The sequence below is a fragment of the Eptatretus burgeri genome, chromosome 5 (assembly GCF_056783735.1).
Source record: "Eptatretus burgeri isolate ZD-2024b chromosome 5, Ebu_testis_v1, whole genome shotgun sequence".
NCBI classification, from domain to species: Eukaryota; Metazoa; Chordata; class Myxini; order Myxiniformes; family Myxinidae; genus Eptatretus; species Eptatretus burgeri.
Window position 1 is genome coordinate 53,310,874 of NC_140965.1, and position 22,500 is coordinate 53,333,373.

The 22,500-nt window shown below is 42.1% G+C and overlaps 1 protein-coding gene across 1 annotated transcript in view; it reads right to left on the bottom strand.

Annotated features, from left to right (window-relative positions):
• Positions 1-22,500, bottom strand: part of SQLE (squalene epoxidase) — a 54,795-nt gene that overhangs the window by 31,277 nt on the left and 1,018 nt on the right. The window contains exon 2 of the mRNA XM_085881862.1: positions 513-729. Coding sequence (XP_085737988.1) covers positions 513-729 — 217 coding nt within the window. The remainder of the gene's footprint in view (positions 1-512; positions 730-22,500) is intronic.

Sequence of the window (22,500 nt, forward strand, 5' to 3'; positions counted from 1 at the left end):
GGTCTTGCACCCTCTAAAGTTAAGGGGATCGGATTCTTTTCACCATGTTTGGTGGAATGCAGTGATGCGTGCTGCCTTCCAAGTAGAAGGAAAATTAACAAGGGCAAATGATAAAGTAAACAGAGAAGGAAGAGGATGTGCAAAAGCAGCAGAGAATGTTTTCATGACGTGTGAGCTTATGCAGTCTGGGCCAGCTGCAGAATCAGAGTCCAGGATTGGCTGAAACTTCTCTACCTTCACAGGTGGAAAAATATCCAAATATCCCCAAAATATGCAAGATAGCCCTTTCAATGTGCAATTATATGGACACGATTTGTAGGTTCTATAAGGGCTTGCTACCCACTGTCCAAAGGCAGGTAGAAAAGTGAAAAAAAATTGACAAACATAAAGTATACTGGTGGTGATCAATGAACAGACAAACAATCAGCCAGGGAAAGGTCAACTTAACAGTTACATTGAATGAATTAAAAATATAAAGAAGAATTAAAATCAGGTACTGTGCTCCTCCTCACCCTGAAGACCCAGAGAATGGAGAGCTCGGAAGCCTCCTGGTTGCAGCAGTTCTCCCACAATGCGATCAGGTTCAGACATGTCCCTCTCAAGCACAACAACTCGGCGGCCAGCATGCCCGAGCGTAGCCGCCAGCGCTGAGCCAAGGACACCCGAACCAACTAGCACCACCTCGGGTGCACGGACTGCACCAGGGGTGCATATGCACTCAAACTCAAACTGTGCACAGGTCATAGGTGACAGGCATGGCAACATTAATGGTGTTTTTTTGTGAAGCTTTATGGCTCAGAATGTGCTTACCACCTTTCTTGGGGCCGAGTGGGTGTGGGGATGGGGATGTGTATTGTGGAAGAAAAATAATTATATTCATGTACTCTCAATTATTGTTTCTGGTACTTTATAAATATAATTTTTGTACTGGAGTCAAATTGGCTGTCAGTCATGTTTCCGTTTTCCCAAGAGTCTTTTGACCTACATATTGATAATAGGAATATCTAACTCTGAAAAAGGTCTTGCTCGCTGCATAGAAACTGGGTGACCTGGTTGATAACACTGCAATCTTTTGCCATGATTGTGTCGTTCTCTCCCTCCAACCAAAGTGGACACATATTGCAGTTTTGAGTTCTTCTGCCTAATGCTTATCAGCTAATCCTGTAGTTTGTGCCAAATATCTCACCCTCCCATTCTTTGGAATGTCAAATTATGTATAAGAAGAATTTATTCGGGCTTTTGTTTCAGTGAAGTCCATTCGAATGTTTCAGTGAATCATTCAATGTTCTTCCTCCGTATATACGAAATTAAAGATTCTCCGTTTGTATGCTGATCCAACTTGTGGAAATGGAGTTATTTTACACCACAATTTTTGGTGCCCGAACAGGGACCACAAACCCTGACAAGGCTGGGAACAGCATCGTCTGGCATAACAGCAAGCAAGTGGCCACGGACTAGGATGTTTGCTCTTACTTCAGTTTGGATGCTGAATATCTCAGCCGAATGGGTAACATGGTACTCCATTGATATGAGAAGTATACAAAGGAGAACTTTAGTGACAGGCCTAAATATTATGTGGTTGGAGGCCATTTAAGATTACAGGGTTTACCCTGGGTAATCAAATGTTTTTACAGAGGTCAGGGATCTCTAATGGAGAGTTTAAGTCTCTGCCATGCTAAGAGAGGGTTGAAGTCCCTGCTCACCAAAGGGGGGGGAGCCCCCCCCCACAGGAGAGGGTTGGAGTCCCTGCTCATTAAGAAAAAGGAACATTACTCGAGTTGATGATTGTGTATGAGGGATGCAGTTTGAGTTACTTATTGTAAGTTCAAGTCCCCAAGGGGGAGAACGAATAACTGTTACGAATGTTTGTTGAGTTACCTCTTTGGATTTCTGTTTGTTCATTGTGCTTGCTGGAAGTTTGCTTGCTGTGAAACTTGCTTTGTTATTGTGTGGAGGTGTTACGGATTCGTAAATCCTATAGTTTTGTATGGAGGAGTTACCTCTTTCTTTGGACAGATTTGTGAATCCGATGTCATTCGAAATTTGAGTTTTGTGTTAAGGACTGAGGTTGGGTGTTCAAACCTGAACTCTTGTATGTTTGTGTTTATATCTGATTTGTATGTGCACTGATTTGCATTGATCTGCACGTCGTACTAAGTGAGTGTTGAAATGGAGCATGTGCGAATCCAGTAGATTTCACTGGAATAAAACATGCTCTGTTGTGTATTGTGAACTGTGATGCTTATGGGAATGAATAAGTACAGAAAGTAGAGATAAGGATTGGTTTTCACCGTACACTGTGAAAACTCTGGATTAGGCGAAGTGCACACGCCAATTCCAGAGGAAAAACGATGATGACACTCCTCACGCGCCGTTGCATCTTTGGCGTGAACACAAACAACTGGGTATATGTCAGCTTGTATGGAAATACAGAGCCGTGGCATTGTTGTGCGGTCTCTTTGGAGTGCAAGGCGGATGCTATTGAGAGTGTTTTGAGACCAGATAGAGAGGTGGTGAGTGTGATTTCAATCTTGGTGAAAATCTGAATTAGAAGCGATTGTGAGCTCGATAAATAATAAGAAGATTACTGTACGATGTTATACATGAATGTCTTGTCAGAAATGATCTTGCAACAACTAAAGAATGAATCAATTGAATGTAAAACTCCAGGCAGAAAGTTAAAGCAGCCTGTGTTTGAACTTTTCTGTTAGTGGTTTGGTGGCTGGCTCATGACTTAGAGCAGAGGGATGTGAGTTGCGTGCGTTGTTTATGCGCACATGTGCTTCGGTGCAGTTTTGAATATTCCCACACTGGGTGGGAAATTTTAGTGTGTCTTAAGTCATGAATCACATTATGCCTTGAGAACAGCTAGATGAAACCATGAGAGTCAACTTGGATTAAAAAGCTCGAGTTTTCTCACTGTTTGATCATTTTGTATGCTATTTTGTCTTTGAACACTGTACGTTGCATGCATAATAAATGGATGTCCTCCGAAGAGTACCATTTGAATACCTGATAAAGAATAATAACAATATAATGCAACATGTTAAGTCAAGAGACCACTTTGTCTTGACACCACTTTGGCTTGGCCACTTTGATAATGCAAAGGCCACAGATTATTTCCCTGCACAAGCCAACACCAAACTGCAATATCTGTGCTTTGCTGGCAGGAAAGGACATAAATGTGTGTGCCGTGCCTCGGATAGCCGCTGAAGCAAGTGACACATGTGTGAGCATCAAAGCTTTATATGTGTTGATGTCATGTGAAAGAGCTATAGGGATCTTGGAAACAACAGAATGAATGTTAAATATATTCTGAATGGGGGTCCATTTGGGAGACTCTCTATCGCCAGCATTATGAGCCAAAATTAATTAAATAGCACTTTTTTCATTACATAAAATTATGAAAAGTGGGAAATTGCCTCCAATTGCTCAGCCCAGCAAGCTGAAGTCTTACAAGCAGCTGTTACTACTGCTAGAAGAGATTTATGGATACAGAAACCTACCCATTCAATTCATATGCGGATCCAAAGGGGGGTTGGGGGGCTACTGTGTCGAAATGGGCATGCCGTGCTCGGTGAGGTGAGAGAAATGTTTCCAACATTTTGATTTGATTCGTAACCATTGTACTTAAAATGTGATCGAAATGTAGAAATATGATTTGGAATGATTTTAAAGTGATTTGTAAAGTAGTTATGTGTGATTTTGGTACCTTGTGATGAACAAGGATTTATGCCACACAGATGATTCTCAGATAATTGTGAAGTTTAAAGTCACAATCATCTCCCAAACTCCCATTTGGTGTTTAGCACATCTGGCGATTCACAGGTAATGCATGATCCCTCAGATGGACGTTAAACTCGGCGTGCTGTCTTCATGAGTCTCTGAATGTTAAAGTTGATGGATGTAAAAGACAAATTCCTGCCCAAACTACTGCTGGGAAGGCAATGGCAAACAACCCAGTGTAACCCTTTGATCTATTCAGGCAGGAAAAATTCATTGCATATATGAATGAAATAATGTTACCTCTTATAATGATTGATCTGTGAACCAAGTACATCAGGTGGTGAAGAAAATTGGGTTAAAATACAGGACAAAGACATGCAACAAGCTACACACTTCGCAAAATTAAAAATCCTTTTGATCTGCAAGCTTTTCTGCCAAGGTCAGCTGCCGGCACGAATAGCAGAAAGCAAAACATCTCTGGTGGCTTTATATGTGCCTCTATTTGTCAGATTAATTCATGAATCAAATTTAATTGGACAATTCTAACGGTCATCTGGAGTCGCCAATCGGGGGAAGAGGATCCAGTTGGGTCCAAACAGCAGGTTTAAATCCTTCCATGCTAACCCCACAGCAAGGTTCAACATTATTTGGGGAAAGGATGGTGAAGGTTCTACCGAGATAGCTACATGCGTAGACGGAGTGTGTTTTGAGCTGCAATTTGGAGTGCCATTCGCCTGGTGACTCAACTTTGACAAATGACTCGACAATTTTTGTACACCTGTTTAAAAACAGGTTTAAACTGTATTTATTTGTTTTGATGAAGGAATAGATTTGTATTCAAATGGTCAGAGGAAGGGATTCGATGGCTAGAGTATATGTGTTGTGATATTGCAGAATTTTGCTGTATAGGTGAGAAAGAAGTGGATAAAAGAAATGGAAAATGTCAGAGATTTAAAATGTTGATGGAATTCCGAATAGTGATGAGAAAGGTTGGTTCCAGATTATTTTTCAAGATATTTCAGCTCCATTGACCGTGAAAGAAATGGACGCTCAACGAATCGATGAAACAATATTAGCATTTAGTATAAATAAACTGTTTGGAGAAATTTTGTATCTCTCAACAATGTTGTCAAGTTTTTTTTGTTTGTTTTTTTTTGTTTCCAAATGAACACTCTGCAGCCAAAGTGTGGTCCGCAGCTCGGCAACTCGCACTGCTGAAAAATGTCAAGGCCGAGCGGCATGGACTCCCACTCCTACTATGGGGGAGTTCACAGAGCTGAGAGCCTGAGAAAGACTTCCAAAATAATCGGCCTGTGACTACAATTATAGCCATGCTACTTGTTTAATTACTCCTGTTAATTAAAGTAATAATGTGCAACCTAGCTTTCAATTACCAGTGTGCTTTGACCTGTGTTGTAGAGATACTCATGATAATGTTTGCATGGACTGAGTTTGTTGTCATCTATCTATAATTCCAACAGTGTGTGTGTGTGTGTGTGTGTGTGTGTGTGTGTGTGTGTGTCTGTGTGTGTGTGTGTGTGTGTGTGTGTGTGTGTGTGTGTGTGTGTGTGTGTGTGTGTGTGTGTGTGTGTGTGTGAGTGTGTGTGTGAGTGTGTGTGTGTGTGAGAGAGAGAGACTGCTGTTTCCCTACAACCACTGGTCCGATCTAATTGAAACTTGCCAGGTATATTGCTGGGACCCTAAGGATGTGCCTTTTCAAGGTTTGATATTAATCAGACAAGTACTTCTCAAGTTATGGCCATTTATTTACCAACCAATGACAGGACACGTTGCTTCGTAGGCGTGGCCGATGGGGAAGAGAACCTCAGCCGCGTTCCCCATTACGGGTTACAACGTACGGACTTCCGGAAAGTGATGACTTCGTGTATTCGAATAATTTCTCAATTTCTTATGCGCATTTATAGATAAACACAATGCCCCAATCCAGTCGTCGTTTACGAGAGCAAATGAACGGCCTGTGTTGTTGTTTGAAGGTTTTTTTTATTTTTATTTTTATTTTTTGCACGTAAGTTTTTTTTTTTTTTTTTTTCTCTTCTCTTCTCTTTGTGTTTTTCCTAGCGACGACATTGCGAAAAGGCAAAATACGTTGGCGCTAATTGAATAATTGGCCATTAAAACTAAATTGTGAATAATCATAACTGCGATATGCGAACTTCCGGGCCACGCACGAACGGGCACGCGAGAGCGAAGGAATGGCCTGTGTGGTTGCTGTTTCTGGCTCGTGGTTTGAAAGTTTTTTTTGATTATTTTTTATTATTATTATTATTTTTTTTTTTGCAAGTACAGCCACGCACGTAAGGGCACATAGTAGTATACATAAACATGAGGAACAGTTGGTAACTAATGGAAGTTCTGTGTGGTAACTTAGTTAATTACTTTCATACTCAGCTCATAAAAAAGAAAGAAAGAGGAACTCATTGAGAGGAACACTGGAGGCACAAGATTTTCGTGTTCATTGTATCTTTTTCTCCATTACAATACATAATGGTTTTCAAACCATCATGTTCCTTTTGGTTATAATCAATGGGTTGATTATAGACTAGATTCCTTTGGTATTTATTTGTACTGGGAGGGCTTCACTTTTTGGTGATTTCATTTTGCTTGTCCAGTCAACAGATTAAGTTTGTTTTGAAATTGTTTGAATTTAGATTCGTTATCAGTTGAAGGTTTATGAAAGAATTTATATACAACCTCGTTTTGTGCTTGATCGATTATAGCAGCCCATCAGTCATCCGGCATTCAGTTTAATATGAAGTTTTGTTTTAGAGTTACATATTGAGAAACCGTTATCATTTCAGTCTCGTAGTGTCCGCACTTTTGGAACAGCAGTATGATGTAAGAGTGAATTTTTATAAGATAGGCCAAAAATGGTAACATTTGAACATTGATGTCTTCAGATATTTTTCACATTTTTATCCTAGGTTGTGTATGGTCTAAAACTCAGAAAGCCAAATTTTTGATGTGATTGACCCATTCCCTGCCGTTTGGGCCACACCCAAAGTTTGGAGATTTTGACACCCTTGAATTTTTTTTCTATTTTCAAAGTGAATTATTTAGAATAACCCTCAGTTTCCCAAGGAAATTCCTTTACAAACTTATTTTACGGTTTGGGTACTAAAATATTTTGAACAAAAATCTTTGGGATCTGGATGGTTATTGATAGTGGCGCCATCTATAATCCCTTTCGGCAAACATTCACTTCAGACTTTCTCTGCCATATTTTTAATAAGCATCAAGGTCCCATGGATTTTATTAGTGCATAAGATAGTACAAGTACTGTACTATCCGAGGAAAGTAAAACATTAATGGGACCTTGGTGGTTATGGCAGTAAAGGGGGTCTCAAGACCACTTCGGGCTATACAAAGCCCTTTTTGAACCACTTCGGGCTATACGAAGCCCTTTTTCGAGCCACAATATTATGAAATGAAAGTTCCATATCTATACGAACAAAACCAATAATAAAATCCATGGGACCTTTTAAAAACAAAGAATAAAACAGGTCCAAAGTTGCCTTGCTTGACAAATAATGTACATATCGATGTACATATAATGTACAGGTATATGTACACGACATGAACATGGTCTGCCTCTGTCACCAATTTTCATCATTTTTTTTTTCTTTTTCTTTTTTGTAGACCTTGTCGAGACTCGTATGAGAGATAACACACAACGCACATCAAGGGGGGCATGAGCCAAGAGGGGAGGAAGTGGGAATGACAAAAAAGTGGGGAACAGAGACATTAGGAGATCTGTGGAAGGGAGAGGGATGGGGCAGGGAACATGGGGAATAGAAGATGGACATCACAGGGACTTTCAGGAAGGAAAGCAGGGAATTTGAAGGAAGTGGTCTTGTGTGGATTATCGGGGGTAGAAAAGATTGAGGATTTGGATGGAGGATGTTAGGAGGTGGTGGTCAACAGCTGTTTTGAAGGCCTGGAGGGAAGAATGGGAATGAATAGAGTGAGGGAGTTTATTCCAAAGGTGGGAAAAAAGAGGAATGAAAGAGTGAAGGTGAGCAGTGATTCATGATTTTGGTAGTTTTACCAGAAGGGGGTTGTTGGTGGACCTTGAGTGCCCTGTGGAAGTGTGGTGGGGACAAATCACAGAGAGAGCAGGGGCGGCGAGGTTGGAGAGGAGAAGGTACAAGACAGAAAGACCACCGACCAACCTGCGGTGATTGAGTGAGAGGCCCAAAGACTCAGCCTCATTGCGGGAGATGCCAATGATCCGAAATGCCTTGGTTTCTACAGTGTGAAGTCGAGAAAGGTGGGAGGCAGGAGCACCAGCCCAGAGGGGAGAGCAGTACTCCATCAGGCTGCGGACAAAAGCTTTGTAAGTGGTCAGGAGCTCAGGTGGGCCGAGGAAGGACTTTGCACAATGGAGAATTCCCAGTCGGCGACTGGCTTTGGAGGCGAGGTTTGAAATGTGGCTTTCCCAGGAATTGTCAGGGCAGTTAGTGAGACTCAGAAGCTTAAAACAAAGGACTTCTTCCAGAGGATTGTTGAGAAAGTGGATGGGGGTTTTTTCTAAACGGTCCTTTCGAAAAGATATAGTGAGTGTGTGAGATTTGTCCGGATTGAAAGACATGTTCCACGTGTTGGACCAGTTTGTGATTTTATCCAGATCTGCATGAGCGGAGAAGCTGCTGCTTGCCGGTCTGAGGGATGACCGATGGTACGGCAGAGGGTGGAGTCATCAGCAAAGAGATAAAGAGGATTTTCCAGAGAGTTGAAGAGATCATTGATGAAAACCAGAAAAAGAACAGGGCCCAGGACACTACCTTGAGGAATTCCAGCCTGGACAGGAAGAGGGGATGAAAGAACTCCATTTAGGGCCACACGGTGACTGCGACAGGAGAGGACGTCTGCGAGCCATGAGTGGAGATGGCCTTGGATACCATAGGAAGAGAGTTTGGTGAGCAGTGCAGGGTGCCAGACTGTGTCAAAAGCACGTGATATGTCTAGGGATACGGCTCGGATTTCCTGTCTGGCATTGAGGACCTCCATCCATTGTTGGGAGAGCAGAAGCAGCATATCCAGGGTAGAGTGACCTGGTCTGAAACCAAATTGATGATCAGAAATCAAGTCATTGGAGAAGAGGAAGGATTTGATGTCTGAAGCGGTGACGGATTCCATGACCTTGCTGATGATTGGGAGAAGGCCGATTGGTCTGTAGTTGCAGGGATCTGTTTTTGCACCTTTTTGTGCAGGGCAGTAATGTTTGCTGATTTCCAAGCAGATGGCAGATGACCTTGAGCAAATGAGAGGGTGAATAGAACAGAGAGAGGGTGAGCGAGAGCAGAAGAGCAGGCTTTGAGGACATGTGGGCTGATGCCGTTTGGACCGGTTGCAGAATCTGAGTCGAGGTTTGACAGCAAGCTCTCCACCTTGTCAGGAGAAAAGGACACAGAGTTCAGGGACAGTTGGGTGGACTGGGTAAGGTGGGTAGAGAAAGTGATGGGTTTTTGACACAAGATTTAGCTGCAAACACCGAGTTAAGGCATTCAGCTTTTTCACATGCGGTATCAGCAGTGCGTTCATTTGAGGTAAGGGAGGGGATGGAGGGGGAACATACACCAGAAACAGATTTGATTAGACGCCACCAGGATTTTGAGGAGGGAGAGAGGTTTGAGAGTTCTGACTTGAGATGAGAATGATGTTGTTTTCTGGCTCTCCTGAGAGTAGATACACACTTGTTCTGAGCTTTATGGAAGGAACTGAGATTGTCCTCAGTTGGGTTTGCTTTCCATGAGGAAAAGGCAAGTTGGTTCAGGACAACTGCCTCACCACAAGCTTCAGTGAACCAAGGGCGGGAGGAAGGGTAGGAGAACTGAAGACGAGAGGGGATAGATATGTGCATGAGGGATAGCAACTTTCTTTGAAAGAATTCCCAGGATGAGTTGATGTTGGAGAAAGTAGAGATAGGAGACCAGTCTATAAGTTTGATGGCTGCTTGGAGACCCTGCCAGTCAGCTTGAGTGAAATGCCAGACTCGACGGCGGTGAGGTGGTTCTCTGATAACAGCCAGAGAGATGTCCACTTTGACAAGGACGTGGTCAGAAGAACCGATTGGAGCGGAAAAAGAGCAGCAGATATTGTCAGGGAAATTTGTCAAAATCAGATCCAGAAGAGATGGAGTACCTTTGGTTGAGATCCGGTTAGGGAAGTTTACTGATTGAGTCAATCCCAACGAGTCACAGAAAGCTTTTGCTGAGGTGCCATGACAGGTGAGAGAGGTACCCACACCGAGCCAACTGGCATGATGACAATTGAAGTCACCACATATGAGGAAGAGAAAGTTTGGATGAGAAGATAGAAGTTGGTCCACGTTTTCGGATAGTCAGGTGTAGATGGAGTCATCACTGTTAGGTGGACGGTACAGTACACATATAAACATGAGGTTGGAGTGGAGGGAAGCCGTAGCCAGAGGTATTCCTGGGGGTGTGGTGGAGTGAGGGCACAGCATGGAGAGTGAGGAATAGAGTCTTTGATGAAGAGAGCAACTCCTCCACCAGGACGAGGCTCAGGTCTATCATACCGGAGGAGGGAGTAACCAGGGAGAGATACTTGGGAGTCAGACACGTCTTGGGGGAGGAAAGTTTATGTTAGGCAGATTATGTCTGGTTCGTCAGTGGAAACCTGTATGGAAAGGTCTGAAAGGTTTTAGTGAAGGCCCCGGATATTTGAGGTCCACACTTTTAATGAAGAGGGAGGGGAGGAGGCTTTTGTTGCAGGGGGTGGGGGGGAGGGTAGGACATGGGACGAGGGGGGTAGGAAAGGAGGGTTGTTGAAAGAGTGTGGGGGATTGCAGAATTGCTATGGGAGGGGGCCGGATGAGGAGGAGAAAAGGCTCTGTGGTACTGGGGGAGAGGGGGGACAAGAGAGGGGGAAAGGTGGGAAGAAGGCAGTTGAGAATTTGAGGAGGTGGAGTGAAGAGATGGGGTTGAGAGGGCAGTGGAAGGAGGCAGCTTTGTGGATGAGAAGGGGGGGGGCAACTTTGAGAAGGATGAATGAGGGATGAATGGTGGGAGAAAGTTGAGGGGGGGTTTTGAGAGAGGTGAGAAGGAGGCTTGGAGGGAGAAGAGTGGGGGGTTGCTTTGAGGGTGAGGGGTTGGAGGGGTGAGTTGGCACTGAAGTTGGAAAAAAAGAATGGTTGATGGAAAGCGAACATTCATAGCAAACTGGTGTTTTTTTAAGTTCTCGGTCAGAGATGTGATTTAACACAATTCTTGATGGATGCAATAAAGGTGAATCCAGAGAATCGAGAGAAGAAACGCTATAACAGTTGCATTTTTTATGCAAGGTGTGAAGGAAAGGTGGAATTGAGAGCAGTCTTTAAATAGTAGAAGAGTATTGCATTATGATAGAGTAAAGAGTACCACACGTATGAAAGAGGAAGATGAAGCAGTATAAGAGATCGTTTTTATTTTTATTATTATTGTTTGAGAGAGTTTTCAACAGATTAGGTCATGGAAGTGTTGTAGAAAAAAATTGAGGAAGAAGAGGAGAAGAAGAGGAGATGAAGAAGAAGAGGAAGAAGAAGAAGAATCGAGAGTCGTGAGTGAGGAAGGAGAAAGGTAGTTTTTTATTTATTCAAGATAAGAAATAGAGTGATTAGTTGGGAGGGATGGGGAACGTCAGGAAAGTGGGGAAGATAGAAATTGAAGATAATGGGGAGAAAAAACAAAACACGATCGTACACCGAGGGGAACCGGTAGGCCTCAAGCCTCAAGGGTAGGCCTCAAGCGTCTGGTAAAACAAAGTCGACAAAATCTCACAAAATAGCATGATTTTTGAAACAAAACCGAAGTAAGAACACACAGTAACATGTAAGTGAGAGAATAAACAGTTAAAACGGGACAGATAACGACCGGAAACTTAACTTTGAGATCATCAGCAGAGAGCCCCGAACAAGACCTTTTGACTCTCCAAAAAACAATGGCATTAAGGCTCCTTAAATGGCATCAAGGAATGAAAACTTGCTTCAGAAGTCCACTATATTCCTTTGCTGATTCAAGAGTAAAGTACTTTCACTAAATGTATTATCTGTTTTTGGGCCATCCATCCTAAAAATCTGTTTGCTTCCTTTAACCCCATGCTGTTTTGAATGTGGCTGAGATAGGTAGAAAAATGTTTTCTCGATGTGAATCTTTTATTTTCCTGAAAAGTTTGAGGAAAATCCATGAAATATTTAGAAACAATTTATGTAACTCTTGGGTCGGATGGTTTATAAGAAACAGGCAGTATTTTTAAGATGGTCCATGGGAATCTGCCCACATTTTTTATATGTTAAACGTTTGATGTATGCTTTGGCATCTTCATAATCTTTCTTTTGGAAGATCAGCTGGCATCGATTGTTGATAACCGTTGACGGATGCATCTTGCACAGAACTGTTGAAATTAGGTGTTCTTCGATCTCTGGTGTACTGGGCCAAATTAACAATTCCTTTTCACACAAATTAAGGAATGAAACCTTGACACCCTCTCCATTCTCCAGAATTCACTGATGCTATAATGGTCAGCGAGTGAGCTATTCGTGGCAGAAATGGGCCGCAAGTACCATTATTTCCATTGTAGAAAATGCATGATCTATATGCCATGGCTGAGTGATGTCCCCTGAAATAAAAAGATGCATTTACTGTTGAGCAAAAGTATGTGTTTGGAGAAGTAGGCCTAAACTTTTATTGGTGCATGAATAAAAGGATTTTTTTCTATAAGATTTTATTTCGCCTATGTTTTTTCAGAATGGACTGAAAATGAACAGCAGGAAGCAATGTTCAAATCACCCCATTTTTCAACTGGCTCTCATTCAACAAACCAAAATATAAACAAGCAGTCATAGACTGGTACTTACGAAATTGTCAACTTGACCTCTGACCTTGTCTAATAAAAGCTGTCTCTAGAGAAGGTAGCGACGCAAACCAGAAGTTTCTACGATGATTCTGTACCAAACCATCAAAAATCGAATGTTTGACCTCACTGTGACCTTGACCTTTGACCAATTTTCACCAAAATCTAATCAGCGCAAGCCATCACCCTCCTGGACCACGTGGTGTAATTTGACATTGATAGCTTCTTCCTTTCTCGAGTTATCGTGCCTACAAACAAACACACACAAACAAACACACACAAATAGAGGACGGAAGTCATCAATATACTTACGAAATCTTTAGATTTCGTAAGTAATAAATCAACTAAACATGAACTAGACTCAGTGATGCTATCCCTGACATCATGGCATTAGTATGACCTACATTCATAATGCCTAATGATAGAACTATGCTGATTTCACATAGGAACAGACAGTAAACACATGGTATCTTGGATTGAATTGATGCTGGATTTCAAAACTGCTAATCCCAGATAATCTTTGACCTATTTATAAGCAGACAAATGTGGGAAATTGTTACTTACCAGGTATGATATATAAGGATTGGGGGGATAAATTCAGCTTTCTTTTTTTACATGTTCTTTCATCTTGCCAAGACAAATAAAAGGAAATTACAAATGGCATGATGGGAAAAAAAGTCATGTGAGGCGGCAAATACAAATGAAAGAAATCACCTTGCATCTCATAATTACGTGGTTTCAAGATAAAGAATGTATACAAAAGACAAAATTTGCTCAAAACAGCATTTATTTCATAATACATACATATTTTACAGTTTCAAATAGAATCAGCAATGGAATATAGTGGACTTCTGTAGCAAGTGATGGAAATTCGTGATAGAGGCAGACCATGTACATGTCGTGTACATATACCTGTACATTATATGTACATCACAATGTACATTAGCTGTCAAACACGGCAACTTTGGACCTGGTTTATTCTTTGTTTTTAAAAGGTCCCATGGATTTTACTATTGGTTTTGTTAGTGTAGATATGGAACTTTCATTTGATAATATTAGTTTCAAAATATTAGGATGGTTATGGGAGTGGGTGTGGCTCGAAAAAGGGCTTCGTTTAGCCCGAAGTGGTCTTGAGACCCCCTGTACTGCCATAACCACCAAGGTCCCATGAATGTTTTACTTTCAGAGGATAGTACAGTATTGTACTATCTTATGCACTAATAAAATCCATGGTGGTGGTCATATGGAAGCTTAGCTGCTGGGGTAGCTATCATTTCTTGAAGCGCGACTGTGTCGCTGATTCAGTGCCCCTCTACCAGTAAACACACTGGAACTGGTACTCATTCCGTCAACCTCGGAAGGATGACAGGCTGAGTCAACCCCCTGGTGTATTAATTCAGCGGCCGACGGGGCTTGAACTCAGGACCCTAGGATCCCAAGCAGCCACCCTAACCACTGAGCCAACACCAGGCTAATAAAGTCCATGGGACCTTTAATGGTTATTAAAAATATGGCCAGCGAAAGTCTGAAGTGAATGTTTCCCGAAAGGGATTATAGGTGGCGCCACTCTCCACAACCATCCAGAGCCCATAGATTTTAGTACAAAATATTTTCGTACCCATACCATATAATAAGTTTGTAAAAGAATTTCCTTGGGCAACTGATTGGTTTTCTAAATAATTCACTTTGAAAATGGGAAAAAATTTCAAGGGTGTCAAAATCTCCAAACTTTGGGTGTGGCCCAAACAACGGGGAATGGGTCAATCACATCAAAAATTTGGCTTTCTGAGTTTTCGACCATCCACAACCTGGGATAAAAATTTGAAAAATATCTGAAGACATCAATGTTCATGATTGGGCCGATCTTATAAAAATTCACTCTTAAAACCAGTAACTTGGGACACATGTGATTGATGGGTTATATCACAGTAAGGTACACCATTGGTTCTTGATAAGTTGTATTTATTGATTGATATATTATCAATAACTGTTGCTATGGACCTTGTTGATCTATTAATTAAGGATTGATAAAAGTTACTGAGGATTGAATTGAGATAATAGTGTTACGGATTTCAGAATCTGGTCTGATGAATGCATCCAGACATCCAGGTCCTCAGACAGTTATTTCCTTAAATGCATGTCCAGATTAGCCCCAACCCCATGTCTAATGGGATTTTAAATGTGATGCGTTGAGAAGGGTAAAGAATAGATCCCCTCTCTTATGGGAAGCTTTTTTTTCTTTGCGAGAGACACGCTTACACACATTTATATCGTGAGCGCTGGCACCCGCCCTTATTTTTCCTCAGCAACGTTGATACACATATTTCTTTTGCGAGCGCCGATGCCCGCCTTTTTTTTTGGAGCGCACGGGATGTCATGGTAACAGTGCGCAAGTGGGGCGGGGTGAGCTTGGGGGGACTCTGCGCCCACCTAGATTGGCCGCATATATAAAAAATAATTGGAGGTCCGTTCTGAGGAAAGAGAAGAAAGCGAGAGAGGAAGCACACAAGAAGTAAGCGAGAGAGGAAGCGTGCGAGAAGCGAGCAAGAAGCGGGTGTAAATGCGCGAGGGAAGAAGTGAGTGTGTAAGCGGGCAAGCGAGCCGAGAAGTAAGCGAGAATTGAAGCGCCCGAGGGAAGAAGTGAGCCAGAGAGGAAGCGTGCGAGCGAGTGAGTGTGTTGGTGTCTGACCAGCCCCAACAACGAGACAATTCGTCCTTCTCGGTGCTTGAGCAAGTGAGCGTGTGGTGCGCGTGTGGGTGTGAGCAGCGCTGACGAGTGAGGCATGGGTCGGTCGGTCACCAACGAGTGAGGCGTGGGTCAGTCACCGATGGACTGTGTGGGTCACTGGATGTCACCAGTTTCATGAAGTGTGAGGAGCTGCCCGTGTCGCAGCACCAGGGTCTAAACCCGCGACAGACGATCTCGGTGCCCTCCCAGACATCGACTGGCGTTCAAGCTGTTCACGAGAGGGTCCACGGCAAGGCTGGGTGCTGGTGACGGACGTGACATGCACGACACATTTCAGGACGTTTTCACTTCACAGACAACTACTCTCTGGTGAGCGAAATGACTCTTCTCCCCCCCCTCCCATGCCCCTGAATGATCTGTTGGGTACTCATCTCTGTGTTTAGCTGTAAGTCAACCCCCGATAAGCATCTGCTCTCTTGTCTTTTTCCTGGCATTTTGATTGATTTTGCCTGAGTGATTATTCAGTTTGGTTGCTTTGAAACTTATTCATTTATTTACCTCAGAAATTAAAAAGTTCTTTTTATTTATCTATATATTATTTCTGTTAACATCTGCGTGTAATTTGACGTATCTCCTCCAAAACTGCCAGACGGATTGTCGCCACTTTTGGCATGTGGGTGCTCTGTGGTCTAATGAACAGCATGGGCTATGTGAGATCGCGCCAGACGGACACGTTTGGGAATTTTGGGCGATTTTCTAATTTTTACGTTCGTTTGCATGGCAACATTCTCAGGTCGTCAGCATGTGCAGAAGAGGGTTTTACATTGCAGGCGCTGTTTTCAAGGAGTGGCATTACGCCTCTCGGTGGTGTCAGTCTGTCGACGACAAATGTAATGACGTCAGCGAATGACCGATGATGTCATGACATCATTACACTTTGAGAGGTGATGATGTCATGACATCATTACACCTTGAGAGGTGTAATGATGTCATGACATCATCGGTCATTCGCTGACGTCATTACATTTGTCGTCGACAGACTGACACCACCGAGAGGCGTAATGCCACTCCTTGAAAACAGCGTCTGCAATGTAAAACCCTCTTCTGCACATGCTGACGACCTGAGAAGGTGAAAATGACACAAAAAATGTAACAAGAAACATTGTATTTAAAGTAAAGATTTATTTTAAAATAATATTATTTCTGTTAACGTCTGCGCGCAATTTGACGTTTCTCAACTGCCATCGTTACCTGTGTTGTGTCTTGCGTGTGTGATCTTCAAATTAAAGCGTCCAAGCGGTGTTCGATCGTCGGATGTGCGCCAAAAGGTGCCGTTCATTAAAATTTGCATTCTGATTCTTGGTCACCCTCCACTGTTCCTGTTCAGTCTAGGGCTAGGCCTATATCATGTTAAACTTGCCCCCATCAGACGCCAACCTTCCGGTCACACTGCAGAGTATGCAATTTCCAGTTAGACTCGATGACCATAAACAAATCCCAAGGCCAAACATTTGACAAACTCGGAATATACCTCCCAGCCCCTGTGTTCTCCCATGGCCAACTATATGTTGCTTTTTCACGTGCAAGAGGTTACTCCTATATATCTATCAAAGTGGATAATAATTCCTCACAATGACTATTCAGCAACAAGACACTAACCCAAAATGTCATCTTCAGGGATGTCCTTTAGAAAACCAAGGACAGGTAACCATAGTGCGTCACATCCCAAATGACACCCTCCCCAGCTTCCCATAACATCAACTATTATGCCTCATCCACCTTTTGCCACCCATTCAACTCCGTGCGGAGCACGGGTATATGCTAGTTTATTTTATTATTAATAAATCATTTGTTGACTTCCAACCTGTCGGTGTTCGTCCTTTCCTTCCATTGGTCTAGCATTGTCCGAACCGAGATAGACTGGGAGGTAATTACCACAGATTTGACAAAAAATAGTCGGCACGCACCAGCGGTTAAACATTCGGCCACCCAAATTAAAATCTAATCGAGACAACATTGGTGCTTTGCCGAGGGTGCACTCCCCGCTCAGGTTACCACATGACCTCGAGTTAAACAGAATAATTAGACGGTGGACACTGGAACTCGTGGTTGACTGGGTGGCGTTCATGGTTCTAAAACAACCGATCGTACCACAACATTAATTGTGAGCGGTGGCCTCAGGTCCGGCTCTTCCGAGGACAACCGGGGATTAATCCCCCTGAGTGACAAACTTGTGTCTCAGTTCTCGTGGCCGCAACAATATATTGAGTTGAGGAATTTAAATTATATTGAAGGAGGGTCTATATTATTAAATTAATCGACAGATTGTTCAACATTATATTAGGAATCATAAGTTAACTGTGAGGGAAAATCAATACATGAGGGAAATCAGGATGGTACTGTATTTACATAAGCACAATGCAAAATGGCTGGAAGAATGGCGAGACCAACGCTGTTATGAAATCAATTCATGGAATTAGGAATTGTATCATGTATTGTAATTGTATTGCACTCACTGATCAGTGGCTGGTACTGGCGAAACTGTAATTTAAGTAAAACGCCTCCATATTTTGTGGAAAGACAAACAAAAAGGATAAACAAGAATCATGCCAAGTACAGAAGGCATTAGCATGTGAAATGAATGTTCAGTTGGTCAGAGTGTAAGAATTATATTACTGAAATGAGTGCAATGACGCCACAAGCTGATTAAAATATTGGTTCACGAAAAAATATTTTCACGAAAAAAATAATTGGTTCACGAAAAAATATTTTCATGAAAAAAAATAAGTGATCACTATATTCGTTATTGTTGTGTGTCTGTCTGTCCCGAGCTTAGCTCCATGGGTTTTGATCCGATTATGATCAAATTTTGGTGGGAGGTTTATATCATGATCTAGTTGTGTTTTCCTGAAAATGGGCGTGGTGTGCCCATTATGGGAGGAGCCACGCCCAAAAAACATGTTTTTAAAGGGGGTAGCCGATTTCAATTTGCATCTTCTCCTCGGGGGTTTGTTGAATCTGGCAGGGATTTCAGTATTTGGTTAGCCCAATGGCACCTGCATAGCCCACGGAGCTCGATTTTTTTTTTTCATTTTCGTCCCAAGGTCAAGGTCACGAACTTAGAAAATTGCGATTTTGACATAAAAATCCATCTTCTCCGAGGGGTTTGTCGAAGCTGGCAGGGATTTCGGAATTTGGTTAGCCCAATGACACCTGCATAGCCCCACAGAGCTCGATTTTTTTTTCATTTTCGTCCCAAGGTCACAAGGTCACGAACTTAGAAAATTTCGAATTTTGACAAAAATCATACGACCGCCCAAACTTTGAGAGCTAGGATGACAATATTTTTTATGCATAATCTTGAGGTCATTCCCCACCGAAAGTCTTGAAACCATTTTGCTCTATCTCGAACACCTTGCCCGTGGCGCCCCCTTTAAGTTTGTTTTTACGCTGATTTCATCAAAGTATGGATAATCCGAGGAGTGCGAAATGCCATATAGCCTATATGACGTTATATTGTTCCTGGAATGTTCCAGAGGAAGTTTTGCACCAAAGGTCATAATCCTTGACCTTTGACCTTTAAAGTTCACAAAGGTCAAATTTTCAAAGTTGTGGGAATTGAATCGGGTTTTCGACCTTCTTTGACGAACTAACTCCATTAAGCTATAGCACGTATCCTGTTTCCTTATTTTAATGTCCACAACATTGTTTTGTGACCTTTAAAGGTAATGCAAAGGTCAAATTTTGAAAGTTGTTGAAGGAAACCGGGTTTTCGACATTTTGCAGCTAATAACCTGTCAATCGTACCACATCATGTTGATCATTTTTATAACTTGGTCAAATATTATCACATTGTCTCATCCTTGACTTCTGAAACAATCTACATTGTCAAATACCGCTCGTGAACCATCGTAGTCTTCAGACTTGTTACCTATTATGTTTGTTTTCTGATTCATGAGGCAGGTGCATGATTTTTGATTAAGTGGTACTTCTTGTATGTTTACTTAAGTAAGTTGAGGTATTTCTAACACTGAATTGACCATCTTTCATCAGTACGAAAGTGCTAAGTTAACTGGAAATAAATAAATAAATAATGGCAGTTGCTCTGGAACTGCTTGTGAATGAAAATTGAAGAAGAAGAAGAAGAAGGAGATAACTTTCATAATTATTATACAGATGATGGGACATTTTTCTTTATGAGAAGGGATCTTTGGAGGCTGGTGAAAAAATTGTTGATTGCAAATTGGAACCTTATAAATAATGCTGCCCTTTCCACATGGAAATAGCAAATGAGATGAATGTTTTTGAGTATACATTCAACTGAGATTTATTTATATTTTAGCATGTCGTTTTAGTGGGGCAACTTAGCTAAATATAGCATAACAATTGTTCATTTTGTGAGGAAAGCACCAAATTTGGTACACTAGGAGCCTATCATATTATGAACAGATTTGGATACTGGGCCATCTCAAATTCAGCCGCTGATGGCTGTGGCAGCCATTTTCCACTGTCATAAAAAATTTTGAGATGAACCAATATCCAAATCTGTTCATATGATAGGCTACTTGTGTGCCAAATTTGGTGCTTTCCTCACAAAATGCACAATTGTTATGCTAAGTTGCACCACTATTTTGGTGTGAAAAAAAACAGGAAAGGAAAGGGTAAAATTTTGATGTACAGTATAATGTTATGTACATTAGATGCTTAACCTTGATTTTGTTTGTTTTGGATTGTTGAGAGCAGTTGAACTCTGCAGTGTATGATTTCGTCCAATGAAGCTTTGAAAGAACTTCCACCGAAAGATTGGATGATGGGGAGAACCCAGATATGGGTGATTGGGCATTCAACACGTGATCATGACACCACCCCCTTCCAGAGGAGATAAGATGAGCATGTTAAAGAAAAAACAACAATTAAAAAAAACCACTGAAAAGAAGGTTGGACAAGCCAAACAAGCCAAGCCATGGTTGGACAAGCCGTGGTTGCACAATGCACAATGAAGGTCCTGAATATCCGTACGGCGAGTGATCTGCAGCATGTGTTCAATGGTGCAAGTGGGGCTTGTGCAGCCATCGCGGCTGCCTCCAACGTGCACAGTTCGGTTGGTGAATCAAACCTGATTGCACCAACTGCTGCTACGAGGCCCCAAACTCTGCTGGGGCTGGATCTCTGAGTCGCATCTTGGGTCCTTTTCGTCTCCTTCAACCCAGTGTCAGGTTCAAGCTCATACCTGCCAAGATCTACCTTCTCTTCAGCTCAAGGAGCACCTAGACTGTGTTTCCGTTTGGTGCTTCTCTATCTACACACTGACCTGCTTATCTTCTGGCCTCAGGTAACACGTCTTTTCGATTCGTGACACCTGCTGATGAACAGGCCATGGATTAAATGGAAACACTCACTAACCTGGCAAGGACACTATTGAAATGGTCGTCGTCCTGCATTCTTCTCCTTTGAGCGCTCACTGCCATTATTGATTGAACTTGTGTAAGGGAGATCTTTTCTCCTCTTGGAATGGGGTATGGTGATCATGTGTAATATAATTATTCAAATTTTTCCTGATATCGAAAAAAGGGGGGATGTGGAAGAAAAATAATTATATTCATGTACTCTCATATATAATTGATGCTGGTACTTTATAAATCTAATTTTTGTGCTATCGTCAAATTGGCTGTCAGTCATGTTTCCCTTTTCCCAAGAGTCTTTTGACCTGCATATTGATAATAGGAATATCTAACTATGAAAAAGGTCTTGCTCACTGCATAGAAACAGGGTGACCTGGTTGATAACACTGCAATTTTTGCCATGATTGTGTCATTCTCTCCCTCCCACCCAAACTAGACACATATTGCAGTTTTGAGTTATTTTGCCTCATGCTTATCAGATAATTTTTTTTTCCTGTAGTCTGTGCCAAATGTCTCACCCTCCCATTCTTTTGAATATCAAATTGTGTTTAAGAAGAATTGCTTCGAGCTTTTGTTTCAGTGAATCATTCAATGCTCTTCCTCCTCATATACGAAATTAAAGATTCTCCGTTTGTGTGCTGATCCAACTTGTGGAAATGGGGTTCTTTTCCACCACAGTATGCAACCTCACCTGAGTATGGTTCAGTCCCCTGAGTGGCGATGTTGGGACTATTGTATATGGTGTAATACAGGGTGTTTCAAAAAGACCCGGACAATTTTGGTTGTTAATATATTTAGAACCACAAACGATACAATGACACCCTTTGGTTGAAATGATACAGAAACTCATAAAGTTTTGTGCACACCTTTAATACACTTTAATGTGAGCTATGTTTGTCATGCACAGGACATCAAGGTGGTACACGAGTTCTTACCATATTTGGCTCATCATGTTTGCGTCCACCAGTGTACAAAGATCCTGCAGGTTTGCTACCTTGGTGGTGTAGACATCTTTGACAAACACCCAAAGAAAAAAATTCAAGGGAGGTTATGTCTGGTGATTATGGGGGCCAAGCAGTTGATCCGTCTCGGCCATTCCAGCGACCTGGAAATTTTTCATTCAGGACGTCTCGAACGACTAAAGGCCAATGAGAGGGAGCACCGTTCTGTTGAAAAATGATATCGGGTTGCAGGTCTTCAATCTGTGGGAAGGCGAATCCTTCCGACATGATCATGTAAATTGTTAAGGTCACTGTATCCTCCAAAGAAAAAGGCACCCACCAAGCGGTCATGGAGAAGGCTACACCACACATTGACTTTTGGACTGTCATATGTGGTCAATAACCACATGGGGGGTTTCAGAGCCCCAGATCCTTACATTGTGCCCATTGACCTTCCCCGAGACATGAAAGCAAGCTTCGTCTGTGAACATGACCTTTTTCAGGTAATCTTCATCATCCTCAATGTGACTTAACATTTCCAAGGCAAACACCTTGCATTTGGGTCCATCATTTCGTTTGAGCTTCGACAGAATCTGCACCTCAAAGGCATAAAACTTCAGTGTTTTATACAAAATCCTGTGTACAGTGGTGGTTGGTGGTCCCAGTTCTCTGGATGCACGTCACATTGATTTTCTGGGACTTTGTTGAAATGATTCACACACTCATTCAACGTCTGCTGCACTTGTGCTTGGTCGACCGGAACTTTTCTATTTTTGACAACTTCTAGTCTCCATAAAACTCTTGTACCATTCTCTGATACTAGTCCACTATGGTGGATTCCTTCCATACCTTGAACAGAAATTATACTGAA